At 33.5% G+C, this 19,009-nt stretch overlaps 1 protein-coding gene and 1 pseudogene across 1 annotated transcript; one reads left to right on the forward strand and one right to left on the reverse strand.

Annotated features, from left to right (window-relative positions):
- Window positions 1-254: 254 nt before the first annotated feature.
- LOC103275377 lies at window positions 255-3,234 on the reverse strand (annotated as a pseudogene).
- On the forward strand, window positions 2,999-18,128 carry PDC (phosducin). The gene is made up of 4 exons (XM_008072779.2): window positions 2,999-3,050; window positions 12,117-12,206; window positions 13,847-13,998; window positions 17,187-18,128. The coding sequence occupies exons 2-4, from the start codon at window positions 12,146-12,148 to the stop codon at window positions 17,712-17,714; spliced, it is 741 nt and encodes a 246-aa protein (XP_008070970.1). The 5' UTR covers window positions 2,999-3,050; window positions 12,117-12,145; the 3' UTR covers window positions 17,715-18,128.
- The last annotated feature ends 881 nt before the right edge of the window (window positions 18,129-19,009 follow it).

The following is a 19,009-nucleotide window of genomic DNA, read 5'->3' on the forward strand; positions in this document are numbered from 1 at the left end:
ACACCTTCCCTCACTTACTCAATGTACAAAGTGCCTATACTTTATCAGCTTCTACTTGCAGCCATTCTTGGTGGAAAAACATAAACCTGACACTCCCAGAGGAGCCACCAAGTTCCCCCCAAGTCTAAAGCCAAAAGAACCTTTTGAGGAATCAGATTTTTTCTGTATTTCTGAAAGAGTAGCACCCTAAAGCTGAATCATAACACAGTATTTGTCAATATTTGCATCCCAGACATATGACATTAAAAGATACACTAAATTCTGAAGGTAGCTATGCTGCAAAATAGCTCAAAATTAAACAATTGTGTATTTGTTAATGTTTGAAATTCCAGTTCTAGACCAAGCTTGTGACCACTGGCATTGATATTCTTGCCATCCAGGAAATCAACAGCAGTTGATACCTGGCTTTAGGGTTTGCGTGTAACTTAAACCTATCGAGCTGGAGTTGTACACTTTAGGAAGGAATCAGACATCAGCGTCAATCTGATGCTTGGCTGATATTCCAAAGTTGAGTGTTACCATTTCCTTCTGGCAAGATTGACAGTGATTTCTAACTTCTTGTTCACCATCGTTAAATGGAACCACCAAACTCTGTCCCATCATTCACACTTGTGTGAAGCTGGAATTCATCAGACTTGTAGCCAACTACAAAGTTACACTGGGTCACTCAGGACTTTGCCATCTCAAAATCATCTGGTAGCCAGCTAGCCCTCATAACCCAACACCAGAGTGTCCTGGATTGCAATGTCGAAGTCCACATGGCAGCCTAGGTTAATGTACTTGTACCCAATCTTGACTGCAGTGTTCGTTGTTGCTTCCTGGTGTTAGGTGAGCAGGATGAATCATCCATGTGCAAGTTGATCTTTCACCTAACCTCAGTGCCTTGTGTGTTGTCAGTGCTCCATAAACGCCAAGCCATGTTCAGTCCATCTGTACTTGTTTTCCCAACTGCCTGTCACTTTGGTGACCTCAGTGTTGGCTGAGCCTGAGCTTGTAAATTTCAACTCATTTTCAGACTTTTTTTTAAATTAAAAAATGTGGGGTACAATTCAGGGTTAGATATATAAACATTGATTATGCAGGCAACCTTGTTGATGAGGTATACCCCTCCCTCCCTAGCAGTTTCCCACAACTGCCAATCCCATCCCCCAATAAAAAAGTATTAAAAAAAATACACAATGGAATATTATGCAGCCATAAAGAAAGACAGACATTGTTTTCAAATCAAGTTTTATTAAGCCAAACGCATAGCCCTTGCTGAAGACATCTCTGGTAGATTTGCCAAGATTGGCACACGTGAGAGGCACAGCTATCAGCTCAGAGGCAGTGGTGACTACAGTGTGTGCATTCCCGTATTCTTAAACTTGAATAGCTCACTGGTTAAAAAAATCACTAAAGCAATTCTTACCCTACCTTCCTGACTCATATATTTCCATAGTTTGCAGTTTACTTTGTACCACCTCTGGCACTTGTATATTGGAGGGATTTGAGGAATGAATATCATACATACATATCAACATATAATTCTAATATTTTTTAATGTTTTTTCATTAATTGGAAATCATATGTGTGAAAAAATGGGTCAAAATAACTCTTTTGTTGACAAGTTTTTATGATCTCTAAAAATTGCTCAATCCATGATTAGACCAATTGAATCAAATATACTATCAAAATTAAAGGCAGCAACTGGGTGCAGTGGCTCACGTCTGTAATTCCAAAACTTTGAGAGGCTGAGGCAGGAAGATTATTTGAGGCCAGAGGTTCAAGATCATCCCAGGTAACATAGTGGGATCCCATCTCTATAAAACAAATTTAAAAACTAAAAAGTTATCTGGACATGGTGTCATGCTTCTGTAGCCCCAACTTTGTGGGAGGTTTAGGCAGGAGGATCACCTGAGCCCAGGAGTTCCAGAATGAGATGATGTTAATAAAAAGAAATAACTGACCTCCGTACATATCATAAAAGAAATATATCAGCCAACAAAGCTCTAAAATGTGATATGTTTTCCTCCAGCTAACAAGGAGAGGAAATAAATGTCAAATCAATTTAGTATAATAAAACATAATTATTAAAATTTGTTTGGACTTAATCACTGTTTAAATTGTGTCAAGATTTGTTTAAGGTTTTCCAATGAAGCTACATATGATCAAACATCATAATTTACAAATCTAGATGTATTCATTTAAATTTCCATTAATGTTATAAATTTTGTCCTCTTGCTATTTAAAAATTTCTAATTTTAAGCTTAGAGTAAATTAAGTCCCCTACTTTGGCAAAGTTAGATGAAAAATTTGGTTATGAGAATTAAAGGCGTTAGGAAAAGATTTATCATATCTATCTACTTTCCCTACATTTCTAATCCCCATTAAAAAAATAGAAGAAAAGGAATTTTTAATGGTAAAAACCCACAACAATAAGAAGAAATGGAAAGAAGAAAATACTAATAAAATTGGAATCTGGAAAGCCAATAGATCCATAAGTGACTTAGCCAAGCTGAAAAAGTTTTATTAAAGGCCAGTAATAAAAGAAGATGCAAACCACCACTATGTCCTACAGAATCACTCTCATTAATTCCAAATACTGTAGTAACTATAACACTTCATTGTGATTATCTTTTCACTTGTCTATCTCCCCCACTGGACTATAGGACCCCGACATAGGGAATAGAGTTTATTTTTCTTTTTATCTCCAGTGCCTAACTACTGCTAGTTTTACCAAAAGTAGGTGCTCAATACATATTTATGGAACTAATGAATATAACTCATGTTATTGTAATAAATAAATACTTATATATTCTGTCTTTCACCCATTCAGTGTTCTGTAAACTGTAAGCGACTATTCTGTTTGTTTTTGCCCTACCATCTGAATAGGTTGTGTTAATTCTCTTAAGTCAATCCTATTACTTGTTCAGAGCTATTTTTGCAAAGGTCATCAATATCCTAGGTTCTTAAATCTGAGCTTAAACTTGCCCAAGTTCAAAAGGAGTTCAGTAGACCAGGATTCTCTCCCACTGAACATACTCAAGGACATCAGCACAGAGATCTAAACTGTGAGTCAACAATTAGTCTCTTGATAACATAATTTTTAAAATGTTACCTTAGAAGAAAGAATGATGATTTCATTGCTTATATATTATTGTATTGTTCTAAAGAGTTCAAAGCACATAAAGTATTGATTTCTTTACTATAACAATTACTGTGTATCTTTCTCTTAAAGTAATTTGTGCTAGTCATCTTCACTCATAAAAATTCAGAGTAAACATGCAATTTTGAGTCTGATATTCTAGACAGCTAAAGTAAGACTGACTGGACAATTCATTTTGAAATTTTAACTTTCCTTTGGGTAAAGGGAAAACTGGAGAGAAGAAATAATGACTCCTTGCACTTTGTGTTTGAAGATTTGGCTCTGAGACTTTGAAAGGGAGTGCAGTAGTTGCCCCTTATCTATAGGGGAAATGGTCCAAGACCAGTGGATGCCTGAAACCACAGATAGAACTAAACCCTATATACACTGTTTTTTCCTATACATATATACTTATAATAAATTTTAATTTATAAATTAGTCACAGTAAGAGATTAACAATAACAAATAATAAAATAGAAGAAATATCACAATACGCCTGCATCATAACTCTTGCACTGCAGGACCGTAAGTAAATAAGGGTTTCCTGAACACAAGCACTACAATACCACAGTCATTGATCTGATAACCAATACTGCTACGAGTTACTGGCAAGTAGTGCAGATAGTGCAGATATGCTAGACAAAAGGAGGATTCACAGTCCTGGGTTGCAGGGAGCAGGATAGCATGAGATTTCATCATGATACTCGAAACAGCATACAATTTAAAACACGAATTGTTTATTTCTGGAATTTTGCATTGACCAAGGGTAACTGAAATCACAGAAATCAAAACCTAGGATAAGGAAGGACTACTGCATTACATTCAGCACTAAGGCACTATCAGATATCTGAATCAGACAATTAGTTGTGTGTTTGAGGGCATTTTGCTTAACAGTATCTTTTGGGGGTTTTTTTTGTGTGTGTGTGGTGGTGGTGATGGTGGTTTTAATCTTTAAAATAGGGATAATAATGTTTGTTTCTAAAGGTTACTTTAAAAATTTAATGAGAGAGAAGTAATGTTTTTAAAAGAAAATGATACTGATATTTGTTAAATTAGGTGAAACTTTTCTTTCAATTGGTTTTATTTTTCTTCTATTTTGTTCCCATCTAAGTGATTATTATTACTAATAAATTTTACAGTTTGCATCATGAAAATGAGTGCAGTCAGATTTTCCACTGTTTTGCAAAGGAATATTTTTATTAATGGCAAAAATAGATTTTAAAGATAGCATCCATTTTAAATACATATTTTTTGGTCCATTATCCATGCTACTTAGAATTACCGACCATTAAAACTAGAAAAAACTTTAGAGATCATCTAATTCACCATGAAAATTTTTTCCATAAATATTATGTTTATAATTGGATTTGATATTATATAAGCCATAGTCAAAATATATAGAAATCATTTATGATAATATCTGTAATGAAATTCAAACAATACATACAGGAATAAGTGCATTTATAAGATAAAGAGATACTCAAAAAAAGATAGCTACTGAATTCCCTACAACGTTCTGATACTCTGTTTTCTCCAGAGCATGTAAGAGAATATCTGTATCTTGTAATAGCAAACCTGGAAAGTTTGATGTCTTTTTATTAAGAGCAAGAATTCAGTTATGGTTTTGAAAGCTCATATTTTTCCAGAATAAATTTTTTTTTACTGATGATACAGATTAACAAATGGAAAATTGCTATTTGTTATGCATTCCTGATAAACAAGCTGTTTACAAGTTTCCCTACATCTCTCACCTGCCCAGTCCCATTTATTACAAAAGGAAAATTATTCAAGTAGGGTAGAGACTAAGAAAACATTACATTATTTCCATAGTGTCTTATGTCAAAGTTTTTATCATAGTTTTTCTATCAAAGTTGTCATGAACTTGATCTAGATACTGAGGGTGGGGAAGTAATGCATAAAGTAAGGAATGTTTTCAATAGCATCTTGAATTTCTTATATGCAAAAGAAAGGAAACTAATATTTGGTGCGTATCAGCCATTTTCTAATTTGTTATAGCCATTTTGAGACTGTGTGTCTTGTATTCCACTAACACTTCCGAGGATTTATTTTTAAATAAAATTCTTAAAATGATACCACAAAATGCAAAAATTGATCTATGCCAAAATTGACAACTAGAATAACTAAAGGTGGTAACAGAAATCCTGAGTATTGTCCTACTCCATTAGAGAATTAGTACTCAGAATAAGATACATAAAGTTTTATGATATAAATGCAAAAAGGAAAATCAAACAGAAAATCACTTGTGATTTGCAAAATTGTGGGTAGAGAAGGCAATTTATTGGAAAACAAGTATGTTACATTCAACTTAAATCATCACTCCCATTTCCCACTTAGGCACACATCTTCAGAAAATCTTTTTACTATTTCTGGAGGAAATTTCATATACATTTTATTAGCCTGTATTCATAACTCCAAATTAATCTCCTTTATTTTGAATGTTCTTAAATGCCTTGTGGCAAGTAGACATTACTAGAAATAATCAAAGAATTATAAGGGATCTTGTAATGAGATAGGAAAATATAAAACAATTTTGAGATAAAACATATAATATGTGTGTGACTATGTATACACACATACACACATTCCTTGGGCAGGGGAGCTAATTGGGTATAAGTAGTACATATATGTATTATTTCCTAAACACAAATTTAGATTACTTTGACTACAGTAATTATTAATTTTAAATATTTGGTTTTAGTATTTAAAATTTTTCACTAATTATCAAGTCTTTACTCAATGTCTATTAAGTGCCTAGTACAAAATACCATATGCTTTATATAACTTCAATCATTTAATCCTCATCAACCTTTTGAAATAATCACTATTATTACTCTAATTTTACAGATGAGAAAAATAAAGCACAGAGAGCTTTAGTGATTTGCCCAAAGTCATACAACCAATTGTCAGAGCTGGATTTGAACCCAAATATTCAAGTGCTAATCACTTTACTATACAGCCATTTGGAAGCATTGTAATGCATGGTTCCTGCCACAAGAAGTTTAGTTCCTCCTTTGAGAAGACACATATAAATAAATCAATTAGAGAATAATTCAAGAAATTAATTGATATATGAAGCATAAAATCCCTTCTTTATTGATGAAACTTAAGAGTATATCACTCTTAGCTAGCCATCTCTCATTCTCAAAGTAAAGAAATTAAATAATGGCATGGAGAGCAAAGGAGGACGTTATGGCTTGGATAAAATAATTGGATCTACCTTTATGATTTCATCAACAGTGGAGGTCTCCACAAGACCAGGAATACTTCCATGATCTGACATAATGTCAGACCTATCTGATATGAAACCCCCACCACTAGTAATTTATTTTAATAAGGAAGAAAAAGCAGAACTGCTTTCTACAGAAGTCCAGTATGACATTGGGGAAGATATTCATGGCAAGGGTTAAAACATCTCACATGAATATATTAGTATTGGTGAGCACATTAGCCTGGCTTAGTTGATCAGATTAGCTCACAGTCACCTTGGAAAACACAGGAAAGCAGAGACCTAAGGAGATGTAAGGTTAGAAGTAGAAAAGGGTAGGACGTGAAGCTCTGCAAGGGTAAGCAGAACGATGTGAACATCCTATGGGGCACAGACCAAGGCACAAAATCTGGGTCTCTAACAACAGTGAAGGTAAAACAGAATGTCTGTCAATTTTGCCTGCCTACAGCCTTGCTTGGTTTCAGTCATCTTACAGCAAAGTATGTTCCAAGTAATGCCTTAAAGATAAACAACTTACTAAATTCCACTTTAGTGGAGTTAAAGAAGCATTTCACTTCAGTGCATATATTCGCAGTCTGTTATTTATAGCCCATGTTTAGTCATAATAATGCCAATTTTAATAAACATCTTCCCTGAAACAGCTTCTTACTCCATGTGTTTCCAAAAGGAAATATATACAACCATGGATGCAAAAGAAGAAAGATTGTTTATTTTAAATTTAAAAGAAACAATAAACTATCTTACTGTGAAAATTTTACATAAAAACTACATCAATGCTCTATGTTTTCTGAATTTTGTACTCTCTGGCAAATGTTAGTTATGTCATAGGTAGAGAGGTAATTTAATGTTTGGTTGTTTAACTTTTTTGTCTGTACTTAGGGAAACCATCTCAGAATAAGGTAGTGAAAACCTTTAACTACAATTTGCAAAAAGAAAAAAGGAATGAGGGTATATTTACCCGAGTTCCACCTTCCTAAATAAAATAGATTACTTCTATTGAGCATCTACCTGTTTGTTCTCAAGGGGAAAAAATAGCTATTGAAATGTTTTAAAATATTTTTTATTTGCATGGAAAATACTGCTATACAATATATTTTAAGATGTCCTACTAGTTACTCATTCTGACCTGGACTAAGGTGAGCAAATATCCTAAGTCTGGATCTCAATCTTCTTATTTACTTTTTTAGAGCAATATTATTGATTCTATTGCGGTTAGTAGAGAACACCAGTATTTTCCTTAGGACATCAAAACAACCCAGAAACTGGTCAAATAAATAATTAGCATGTTATTATCTAACATACAGGGGAATCCTGGCCTATATTTTTGTGAGGCCTTCTGTAACATCTTAAGGATGTGAATCCATGAAGCAGGGAAATAACTAGTAAAGAGAAGAAAAGAAAAAAAAAGGCAGGGTTGATTTTAGGTATGCCTCATTTCCCTCATTGCAATTATCAAGGCTGGGTGAAGAACCCTGAAAAATCCTGAGGCTCAAAGCTGTCACCGTTAAAGAAAAGGCAGGTTATAGAGGCACAGAAGGAGTGGGCTGCATCTACATAGTTTAAATTATGATTTGCAAAAGTCAGAACCATGAATCAAATTGTATTCCCCTCAAAATTCTTACATTGAAACCCTAAACCTCAATGTGCCTATATTTTGGAGATAGGGCAAATTACCTTACAGTAGTAATGGTAACCTTACAGTAGTAAGGTTAAATAAGGTCTTATAGAATTAATGTCCTTATAAGAAGAGACATCAGAGAGCTCACCCACTCTGCCATATGAAGACACAGTGACAAGGCAGCCATCTGCCATTTTTAGTGCAGCATCTTCTCTTAAACAGCTTCTCACTCCATGTGTTTCCAAAAGGGAATACACGCAATCATGGATGAAAAGAAGATTGTTTATTTTAAATTTAGCAGAAACAACAGAGAGCCTTCAAGAGAAACTGACCTTGCTAGATCTTGATCTGGGACTTCTAGCCTCTGGAACTATGAGCAAATTAATGTTTTTTTCAAGTCACACAATCTATAATTTTGTTATAGTAGCCCAAGCAGACAAAGGCATCTGGCAACTGTGTTTATTTGTGACTTTTGACAAATAGAAGAGTACAGAAAGTTTGAAAGAACTACTAGTTTTCAGATATAAACCACACAGTGACATTTTTATATAAAACCTGGACTAGATAATAAGAAGCCTACAAAACAGGCATAACTTTAGAATTACTCTTAAAGATTTCTGAAGCATAGAATTGTTACTTCAGTTACATTTTAATAATCAAATACCATTCTTTGGAGTATAGGATTATATGATAGGAGTCCATAAGTGAAATAACTGACTTCACTGTACAGATCTCCACACAAGGCTCATATTGTATTTCCATTATTTTGCCACACATGCTACAGTAGTTCTATAAAGAACATTTTCTAGTTTTATTTTTATATATAATGGATGCATTTTGCCTACCATACTTGTTTTATAAATGACCTAGAGACATAGGACAGCTGATAAGTTCTCAATACACATGCTTGTCGAGAACCAATAGAAGGCAAAACCATTTTGTCTTTTGTACTCATCTTCTAGAGTCGTTATCAGTTATTTAGAGTTTATTCAATTAACTTGGAATAAACATACTCTTCTATTGTATTCAGTATAAACTAATGAGGCTTAATCCAAAACAGAAATATATCATTTAAATAAATACTGTCTCAAGGAATTTAGGGATATGGCGACTTATTGTTATTTTCTATATCCTCAACTTGTTTTTAGTGCATATATAGAAATAGGTTGGCTTCTTTGGTAAATGCATTCATTCTCTAAGCATTTTATTGAAAAGGCAATAGTATAGTGGAAAAAATAAGAATTTTGGGGATTTGAGAGTCAGAAATTTGAAACCTGGCTCTATATACCCCAAACTACTTCTGACAAGTCACTGGATCTCTGAAAGCTGACAATCCACATATGAAAAACAAAGATAATTTTGTGAAAATTGAAAATAACGTGTATGAAGTACCCAGCTCATAGTAGGTTTTAAACATTTGATGTTGTCATTTATGGAGTATTTATGATGTGTAAAACAATTATAAGTAAGATAACAAGGAAAAAAATTGCCTCTGTACTCAAAGAATTTAAAATACTGAAGAAAAATATGTAAAAGTAAATGCCATAAATTATTGTGGATGCTAGAAGAAAATTCAGTCTGGGATACAGGGATGAGATGATCCCCATTGTTGAAAATCTACCAAAAAACAACAAAAGATTGTCTTGAAAACAAAGCTTTCTTGGAGAGAATGAATCTACATGTCAATTCTAAATTGGATATTCTGATTAGATTAGATCAACATATTTGAAGTGATTAACAATTATCATTACAGCATCATGTGAACAAGGATAATGATGATAATGAAATGTTTAGGGATGGATTTGGGGTTTTCAAAGAGTTTTTAATTCTCCGTTTAAGAATTTTACTCACTTCCTTCCTATTCTAGGTCACCACTATCATAGGTGAAACAGGAACAAGTAGAACCATTTATATTTGTTTCTTTTCAATAAAGGAACTCCTTGAATTTGTTGAAAGCTTCTTCTGAAAAATGAAATTTCTTTTTTTCCCCATAGATTGTCAACTAGGTAGGCAAGAAGCAGGTAGAGAAGGAAGCTACACCGTCTCTTCACCATTTGAAATAAAATTACTTTTAGATTCTCCTAAGCCTTCTGTATATTTACTGAGAATAGTAGCTACCCCAAGTTGACAATCTATTCCTTTAAAGTAAAAGGAATTGTTTTGAGACTCTACTTTTCCAGGAACTAAACAGCTCTTAAAATTATCAAAGAAGTTTCCATTTATTTGTTCTGTGGTTTTATTTAAAAGCAAAAATTTTCATGTTTTCTTAGATACAAAATTTCTTTCAAAATAGTTGCAGTTAAAAATTTACTGGCCTTTTTGTTCAGCAAAAAATATTCTTCCATTTTCTATTATTTTTAATTACTAAAGCCATTCAAATGTAACTTTCTTTATATTTATAGTTACATAAATATTGTGAAATAAATTGGTTTTCCCTTGACAGTCTTCTCTTAAAAGACTTTTATTGTTCAAGTGAAACAAAATTGGCAAAGACATTAGACTACTAGAGACTCTGGATAGAGAACGCGGAAAGGGGAACACTAAAATTATAAGACTAGTCCAAGCGTTGGGACCAGAAGTCAAGGCAAAAAAGAAATCAAGATAGTATTCTGGCTTACCACCCTGTAGGGAAAGCACCAGACAAACCAAGTGAAGGATTGAAGTGTAAATCAATAAAAAACTAAAATGGGATTCAAAGTACAAGCTGGATGTCATTAGTGCTTAAATTAAAAGGAGGAAGCAAAGGAATGAAATGAGGGAAGAAAAATGTATAAAAAGAAGATTGTGTATCTCTTACTTAAGAATTTCAGGAAAACTTCAGCTATATGAACCCCTTAGGGAATATGTTGGTATGTATAATAATTGAATTTTCCAGATAATTGAAAAACAAGCAAATAGATTAGAATCAAGAATAAATCGGTTCTACATGAGGACATAAAGAAGTTTCCTATGAGTAAATATCCATGTGCTTGTAGTGATTTTGTGATGTATTTTATAGACTCAGCTACTGGCTATTTTCAATTGCTGAGTGGATACTGTTGTCATGAAAACTTGCTCGATGGCATTGGTCCCCAACCTTTTTGGCATTAGGGACCAGTTTCGTGGAAGACAAGTTTTCCACTGACTAGGGGAGGTAGGACGGGGAGGTGGGATGGGGAAGAGAATCATCAGGCATTAGATTCTCATAAGGGGCGTACAAACTAGATCCTTAGCATGCGCAGTTCCCAACAAGCTTCGCGTGCTCCTATGAGAATCTAATGCCTGGGCTGATCTGCCTCCACTTGCCTGCCGCTCACCTCCTGCTGTGCAGACTGGTACCGGTCCCTGGCTGGGGATTTGGGGACCCCTATCTATGGTTTGGAGAGATGTTATTGAATAGCTGTGTTCCTTAGACCATCATTCTTTGATGCCACTTCGGAGATTAGATTTGTCAAACCATGCTGAGAAAAATGACTCGGTTATAGTATGTTAATTTCCATAATAGTGTAATAGTTAAAAGTTGACTCCAAAGTCAAATAATCTAAGCTCAGATCTTTGCCCCACCACTTACTAGCTGTGTGATCTTGAGTAAATCACATAAACTCCCTGGCCTTCCGCGTCCTTGTTGTAAAATGTCATCAACAATGGTCCCTACCATATATGACTGTGAGAATTAAGTGAGTTTTAACATGTAAAATAATTTGAACAGTGCCTGATAAATAGTAAGTGTTCTTAGTAAATCTATAATTATTACTAACTTAAAATTTGTATTATATGACATAAATAATATACGTTGATTATTATAATATATATTCAAATTTCATATAGTATTATAAAATTTGGTAACAGTGTTCAAAAAAGAAAATCAGTAATAAATAGTTTTCACTATGTACATAGGCCTACACTGAAGGCTTAAATAAACTATGAATCATGTAAAATAATTCTTAGGGTCAAACATCTTTAGCACACATGTTAAATTAATTGTCTAATGCACAGAAACATTTTAAACATTTTATCACTTAGTGATCATTCTTTGCTTACTATGGAACCTGGCAGCAGGAGACTATAACTATGCATATGCATGTATTTATATATATATGTATGTATTACTGTAACTCATCTGTCATTGTTCTTTGTTCATCCTATAGATTACTGTGTATCAAATCCAGTCCCTAAAATGGAAGAAGACAAAAGTCAAAGTTTAGAGGAAGATTTTGATGGAGAGGCTACACATACAGGTAAGTAAAGCTAGAAAGAAAAATAACTATTAAATTAAAATTAAATTTGGAAATACCTAACGTTCTTATTGACACTATTCAGTATGTACTTTAAGTAATACCTTTGTAAAGTTTGCTTGAATCATCTAAAAAAAAATTGAGTGGACAAATTAACTGAAATCAAATAACACATAAAACAGTTTTATTTAGATGTCAAAGAGTAAGAAAAACACTAATCATTGATAATTTCTTGCTGCCCAACTGTCCCAAGACGTCTCTATCCACATTATAATTAAACCACTTTCCTCTTCTAATTTCCCCCTCCACTATGGAATGAATATAAGTTGGTTCAGTCTTTGTAGGGGCAGTCTAGCAATATCAAGATTAGAAATATATATGACCAAGAAATTTTACTTTTATAACTATAAATATACCTGCATAGATAGAAAAAAATGCATGCATAAGGTTCTTCATGCAGCATCATGTTATAAAATGTGAAAACAATAATGTAGATCAATGTGAAACTATTTAAGTAAATTATGTATATCCACATAATAACCATGCTTCTATTTTTTCAACAAGAAAGAACCTCTTTATGTATGTATATTTAAAAATCTCCAAGATATTATTAAGTGAAAAAAGAAAGGTAAGGTAAGGAAAAATGTAATATTCTATCATTTGTAGAAAACAGGAGAAAAATAAATTCTCTTTTCTAAACAAAAATACACACATGCGTGCATATATTGTATATTCATAAAACATATTATAAGTACTGATATGAAAACAAATAACTTTGATTACAGTATAATTAACACAAATAAATTTATAATGCATTCATATTATATATAATACAAATAAAAATGATTAGACAATATGGAGGAGAAAGACAGAATATACCCACATATAGAATATAACATCAAAGGTATGGATATAGCTAGTGACGTCTAGTCAACTTAATATTGCTTGTTTTCAAGAAATTAAGATCTTCCCCTAAGCACTGTTGTTACCTATCAGGTCAACTGGATATCAGGATTTCAGTTAGAACATCCTTTGTTTAATTAGTTTTTCTTAAATCTACCAGTCTCATTCTTTCTATATTCGTAAAAAATTCATACACTCTTAGAATACATGGATGGTTAGGCAATGATTTTCTTAAAGCCATTTGAGGTTTGTTGAGGTCAGGTCTTCCTTTCATCAATTGTCTTTTATGTACTATTGCTATTGCTTCCCCAACATTCCGAGTTTCCTTTTCAAGAATGTAGAGAAATTGTGGTTTGTTGCTGAAATTTCTTATGTAATAAAAGTGCTATTTTTCTAAAATTCTAGTTTCCTCCTATGCTCTTTTAAAATATGTTTACCCTAAACTTTTACCAATAGTTCAAAGTGCTTTGAACTATTTAAAATTTATACTTTCAAAAATTTATATTTTCATTAGTGCAAATGTTTCAGAAAAATTATTTGTCAAATCCCATTTAACAAGATTGATGTGCAAGAACATTTTTATGAGCAGGACAGTCAGAAATCTCTAGCCCAGACATGATGTTTATTTCTGATGCAGGACATAAGTCTATTTCCATGCCAATATACATGTATACAAATTTTAATTGTGTGAACAGTCTTTTAAAAATAAAAAGAGAAAATTATTTTTAATTTTATTCCAGGACCCAAAGGAGTAATAAATGATTGGAGAAAGTTTAAGTTAGAGAGTGAAGATGATGATTCAGTTCCACCTATCAAGAAGGAGATTCTCAGACAAATGTCTTCTCCCCAGAATAAAGATGACAAAGATACAAAAGACAGAGTCAGCAGAAAGGTAAGATAATAAAAAGCAAATAAAAAATAATTTGTAGTATGTTTTTAAATCTACATCAATCTAAAGAATCACTTTGGAATATTGTAAAATATATTGGTTGCAATATCGTTTATACTGGCAAAAAATAGAATTGAAGCGAATGCCTATTAAGGTAGCCCATAATAAGAAATACATGCAAAATGCTAATTAAGAGAATGAGTTACAAATACACAAGTTGACCTAGAGGTAGTTTCACAATATGAGAAAGCAAAATGCAGAGAATTTAAAATTGTAGGATTCCATTCTCTAGAACAATTTTAAAAAGATACCTTCATATATGGTTTTATGCTTATATGATTATAAGCATATGAGTTTACATATGGATAAGCTCAGAAAGGCACTCACCAAGTTGACAGTGTTGATCATTTGAAAGGACAAGATTGTTGGGAGACGAGACGAAGGAAGAAGCCAGAATAAGTCACTTTTTTTTTCAAAAAAAGTATTAACAAGTTTTTAAAGCAACATTTTTATTTAATTTACATAATGGGTATGTCTACCTGCATAAAGACATATATTAAAAGATGATACCTAAAATGTTAGTAGGGATTATTACTGAGTATCAGGCTGGTGAAATTACAGTATTTATTATTTTCTTTCTTTAGCTTTTAGGCCATTTTTGAATCTTTATAATTAGCATTATTATTTGTATAGCAATAATAAGAATTATAAAAATATAAGAAAACATAAGGTAATTTTTATGGTGGAGAAAAATCAATTTAGTGGATTATATATCTCCAAACCAGTGTATGTGAATTGCTGTATACTGTTTTTTAACAGATGAACTGTGATCAAATATGCCTTGGTCCCAAGCTTCTACCCATTGCAAAAATCTGCAAGTCTAAAATCAGGGAGAGAGGGAGATTAGTTCCTTCACTGAGTCACTATGTGATATAGATAAGACAACTAAATTTTCCCACCTGAGGAATTGTAACAAACCTCCTCCATTTTTTTAAAGAGATGTAAAGAAGAGAAAATAAATGCAAAAGTGTTTTGAAATATGTAAAATACTATACAAATGTGGCACTAAATAATTATTTTAAAAATTGTGTACTAAGGTTAAACTTGAGAAATGTATCTGAATGCCTAAATATCTATATGCCTGAATACGTGAATGAAGCAAGTTAGTAAGTTTAGCAGCTCAAACCACACAATTATTTATGTGAAGATGCATTTGAGCACTCATATGGTAACTTGCTTCATTCACATATTCAGGTATATATTTAGGCATTCAAATACATTAAGAAATTTTAGGGTTAAAACAAACTAAACTGAGACAATAATCTTAAGAAAGAAAAAAACACTATGATAAGAAAAAGAATGAAAACATTAGGAAAACAAAAATAATAACAAGAGAAAGAAGCAATGACTTCTACTTAAGCTAAATCTCAGTCTCTCCTCCTGTAAAATGACACTAATAATACCTATCTCAGAGGATATTTGTGAGGATTAAATAACATAATCTATGTAAAGTGCCTAAGGCATAGTGGATTTTCCATAAACATTAGCTCCTTGTTTTCTCAATTCTCCTCTGCTGTTTGTGAAGTTACATGATGATAAGGCAGCAGTGGATGATCCCTTCCCCCCCCATCTAATGTCCATGATAACGAACTGCTTCATGTCTGTTAATCACACTCTGTCCCGTTGTGCCTTTTTTTTTCTTGGTTGGAGGAAAGGGATGCTTAACATTCTATTGAATACATTAGTAATGGAGCAGCTATTATGCTATCTTCTATCCAAGTTATTAAGCAGACAAGACCCTGCTTAGTTTCCATGTCAGATGAGATTGATCGGACCAGTTCAGGGTGGCTCAGCAGTAGACTTGGAGTAGCTACCATGAAAGGTTGTGCAAGTGATTTTGTATTCCATCTGCAATATAAAGTAGCTGTCTTGGGAAATGAAACTTAGGTCTTTTCTAACTTTAGCCTAAACCGTTGAATAATAATAACCCGGAGCTTGTTAAAATATGGATTGCTCAGCTTCACTCTTATAGGTTCTGATTCAGCAAATCCGGGGTGGAGCCCCGATAATTGCATTTCTAAGAAGTTTCCATTGCCAGACAGATGCTGCTGGCCCATCATTTAACCTCTTGCTAATCTGGTGAACTCCAAATTGTACTAAAAGCTGTCTTGCTTGAATTCCATCCTATATTTTCCCAAAAAAAAAAAATCAGTAAGTTATAAGATATTATCTTAACAACTTTTGTGAAGGAAACACTATTGTCCAGAGGCATTTGTTACAGACACATTTAAATGTGTAATGTGTGTGTGTATTTTTTTTTTTTTTTTTTTTTTTTTTATGAAAGTCACTCCAGAGCAAACCTTGCTAGGTTTTATTCACTCAAAGTGGTGAATAGTCAAGTGGCATACTACTGATTGAGATTGTGCGCGTTGTGTAGCTCAGTTATAGGCAGCAATAGTTATACATGCATTTAATCATGAAATAATTATTGAACCCTATTATAGGCCAGATACTATAGCCAATGTTGAAGACAAAATGATGAATGAGACAAATTTAATTCTTGTCTCCATGAAACATATCAGTTAGGAAAATAGATATTAAAGAAATACATGAGCACACACAAGACACACACAAGGTCAGGCAGTGTTTATTGCTATGAAGAAAATAAAGCATATAAAACAGCAGTCCCCAACTTTTTGGTATCAGGGACCGGTTTCATGGAAGACAACTTTTCCACAGACAGTGGGAGGTGGAGGGGGACCGTCAGGGACTAGATTTTTATTAGGAGCGCACAACCTAGATCCTTTGCGTGCACAGTTCACAGTAGGGTTTGAGCTCCTATGAGAATCCAATGCCTCTGCTCGCCCATGTTCTCCTCTTGCTGTGCTGCATGGTTCTTAACAGGTCAAGTACTGGTGTTGGTCTGTGGCCTGGGGATTGAGCACCCCCAAAATAGAGAATGCTGAGTGTGGGGTGGGGCTGTCATAGGTAAAGTAATCAAGAAAAGTGTCATTTGAGCAAAAATTCAAATAAGGTGAAGGAGAAGACCGCTTCACAACAGGAGTGAAGATAGGTGGTCCAGCCAGAGAAAACAGCAAAAGTAACCTCCCAGTTGAGAATGGGCTTGGTATGTCGAATGAATATAAATTTCTGACTGCATAATCTCTATCATTTCTTTCATCTATTCTCAGATGAGCATTCAAGAATATGAATTAATCCATCAGGACAAAGAGGATGAAAACTGCCTTCGTAAATATCGTAGACAGTGTATGCAGGATATGCACCAGAAGTTGAGTTTTGGGCCTAGGTATGGGTTTGTGTATGAGCTGGAAAATGGGGAGCAGTTCCTGGAAACAATTGAAAAGGAGCAAAAGATCACTACCATCGTGGTTCACATTTATGAAGATGGTATTAAGGGCTGTGATACTCTAAACAATAGTTTAGCATGCCTTGCTGCAGAATACCCCATAGTCAAATTTTGCAAAATAAAAGCTTCTAATACAGGCGCTGGAGACCGCTTTTCCTCAGATGTACTCCCTACGCTGCTCGTCTACAAAGGTGGGGAACTCATAAGCAATTTTATCAGTGTTGCTGAACAGTTTGCTGAAGAATTTTTTGCTGGGGATGTGGAGTCTTTCCTAAATGAATATGGGTTACTGCCTGAAAGAGAGGTACATGCCCTAGAGCAGACCAACATGGAAGAAGAAGATATTGAATAAAAGATTCACTATGTCAATATCTCGTGTTTGTCCTTTATGCATTGAACATTGATTTTGGTAGTATCCATATTCCTTTAGAGAAGACCAAGTATGGCCATGGCTATTCAATTTTGACAGGAAAGATTGACACTACAACTATGTTATTAGCATTTCTTAGTTTTAGTTGTTCAAACCGTTAAAATGCTTTACTACAAAAAAAAAGTTGTCTTCAGCAACATTGTTGATAGACAAAGAGGATATGGATAACATTGTGACATTTTTCAAAAATTCCTTTCAAGTTATATGTTGGCTTTTTTATTCCTTTTTTCCTCCTTGGTGTTATTATCTGGGCTTTTCAAATCATATTATTAAGTATAATTTTACTTCTGTAATAAAAATAAAATCTCATGAGGAAATAAATGTTCTATTTGAAGTTCATTATTTCTCAAATATTACATTAGCAGGGCTCTAAAAAATTATAAAGTGCAAAATACAGAATGTCATTCAGTAAAATATATTTCAATCAAATCAATGTTTAAGAAAATTAGAAATATGTCAAGTTAAAGTACTATTTTAAAGTAGGGGAAAAGCTGTTAAAAGGGCATAATGAAAGTAAGATCCTTTTATTTTCTAGATGAAAGAATATTATTTTATTTATTTATTTATTTATTATTTTTGAGTCAGGATTTCACTCTGTCACCCAGACTGGAGTGCAGTGGCATGATAACAGCTCGCTGTAGCCTCAAACTCATGGGCTCAGGCAATCCTCCAGCCTCAGACTCCCTAATACCTGGGACTACAGGCACGCACCATCATGCCTGGTACATTTTTTGATTTTTTTTTTCCTTGGAAAGTCCAGGTCTTGCTATGTTGCCCAGGCTGGTCACAAATTCCTGGGCTCAAGCCATCCTCCCATCTCAGTCTCCTAAAGTACTGGGATAACAGGCATGAGCCACCGTGCCTGGCAAGAATAATATTTAATAATAATAAAAATACTATAATCACTTATCGAGTACCTGTGTTCTTTTATGAAAAAATAAGATGAAGTATAAAATTAAAGAAACTCCTAGGTGTCTGAATCAGAGTAGAGCAATAACGGTGAATGAGACCTGAAATGATATGTCCTACAATTAAAGACATGGTATTTGATAAGGATCCAGAAATGGGCTCCCCATGAAAAAAGTGTGTTTAAAGCAGGTTAGTATATTTTCTCTTGGTTACCCAATGTCAAAATCAAACTTTAGCCACAAGATATAGTCTTCATTCTCCTAAATGACTAATTTACAACTTTTCTCCTTTCCTTAAACCCTTTATAT

This window comes from Carlito syrichta, unplaced genomic scaffold (genome assembly GCF_000164805.1).
Source record: "Carlito syrichta isolate Samal-C Ts95f unplaced genomic scaffold, Tarsius_syrichta-2.0.1 Scaffold315407, whole genome shotgun sequence".
NCBI lineage: Eukaryota > Metazoa > Chordata > Mammalia > Primates > Tarsiidae > Carlito > Carlito syrichta.

What these genes read in the sequence shown, in the direction of transcription:
- PDC (XM_008072779.2), top strand. Translation starts at nt 12,146, where the DNA reads ATGGAAGAAGACAAAAGTCAAAGTTTAGAGGAAGATTTTGATGGAGAG. An exon ending in TGGAGAGGCTACACATACAG is followed by an intron (nt 12,207 to 13,846) that starts GTAAGTAAAGCT and finishes ATTTTATTCCAG; the next exon opens with GACCCAAAGGAGTAATAAAT. An exon ending in AAGACAGAGTCAGCAGAAAG is followed by an intron (nt 13,999 to 17,186) that starts GTAAGATAATAA and finishes ATCTATTCTCAG; the next exon opens with ATGAGCATTCAAGAATATGA.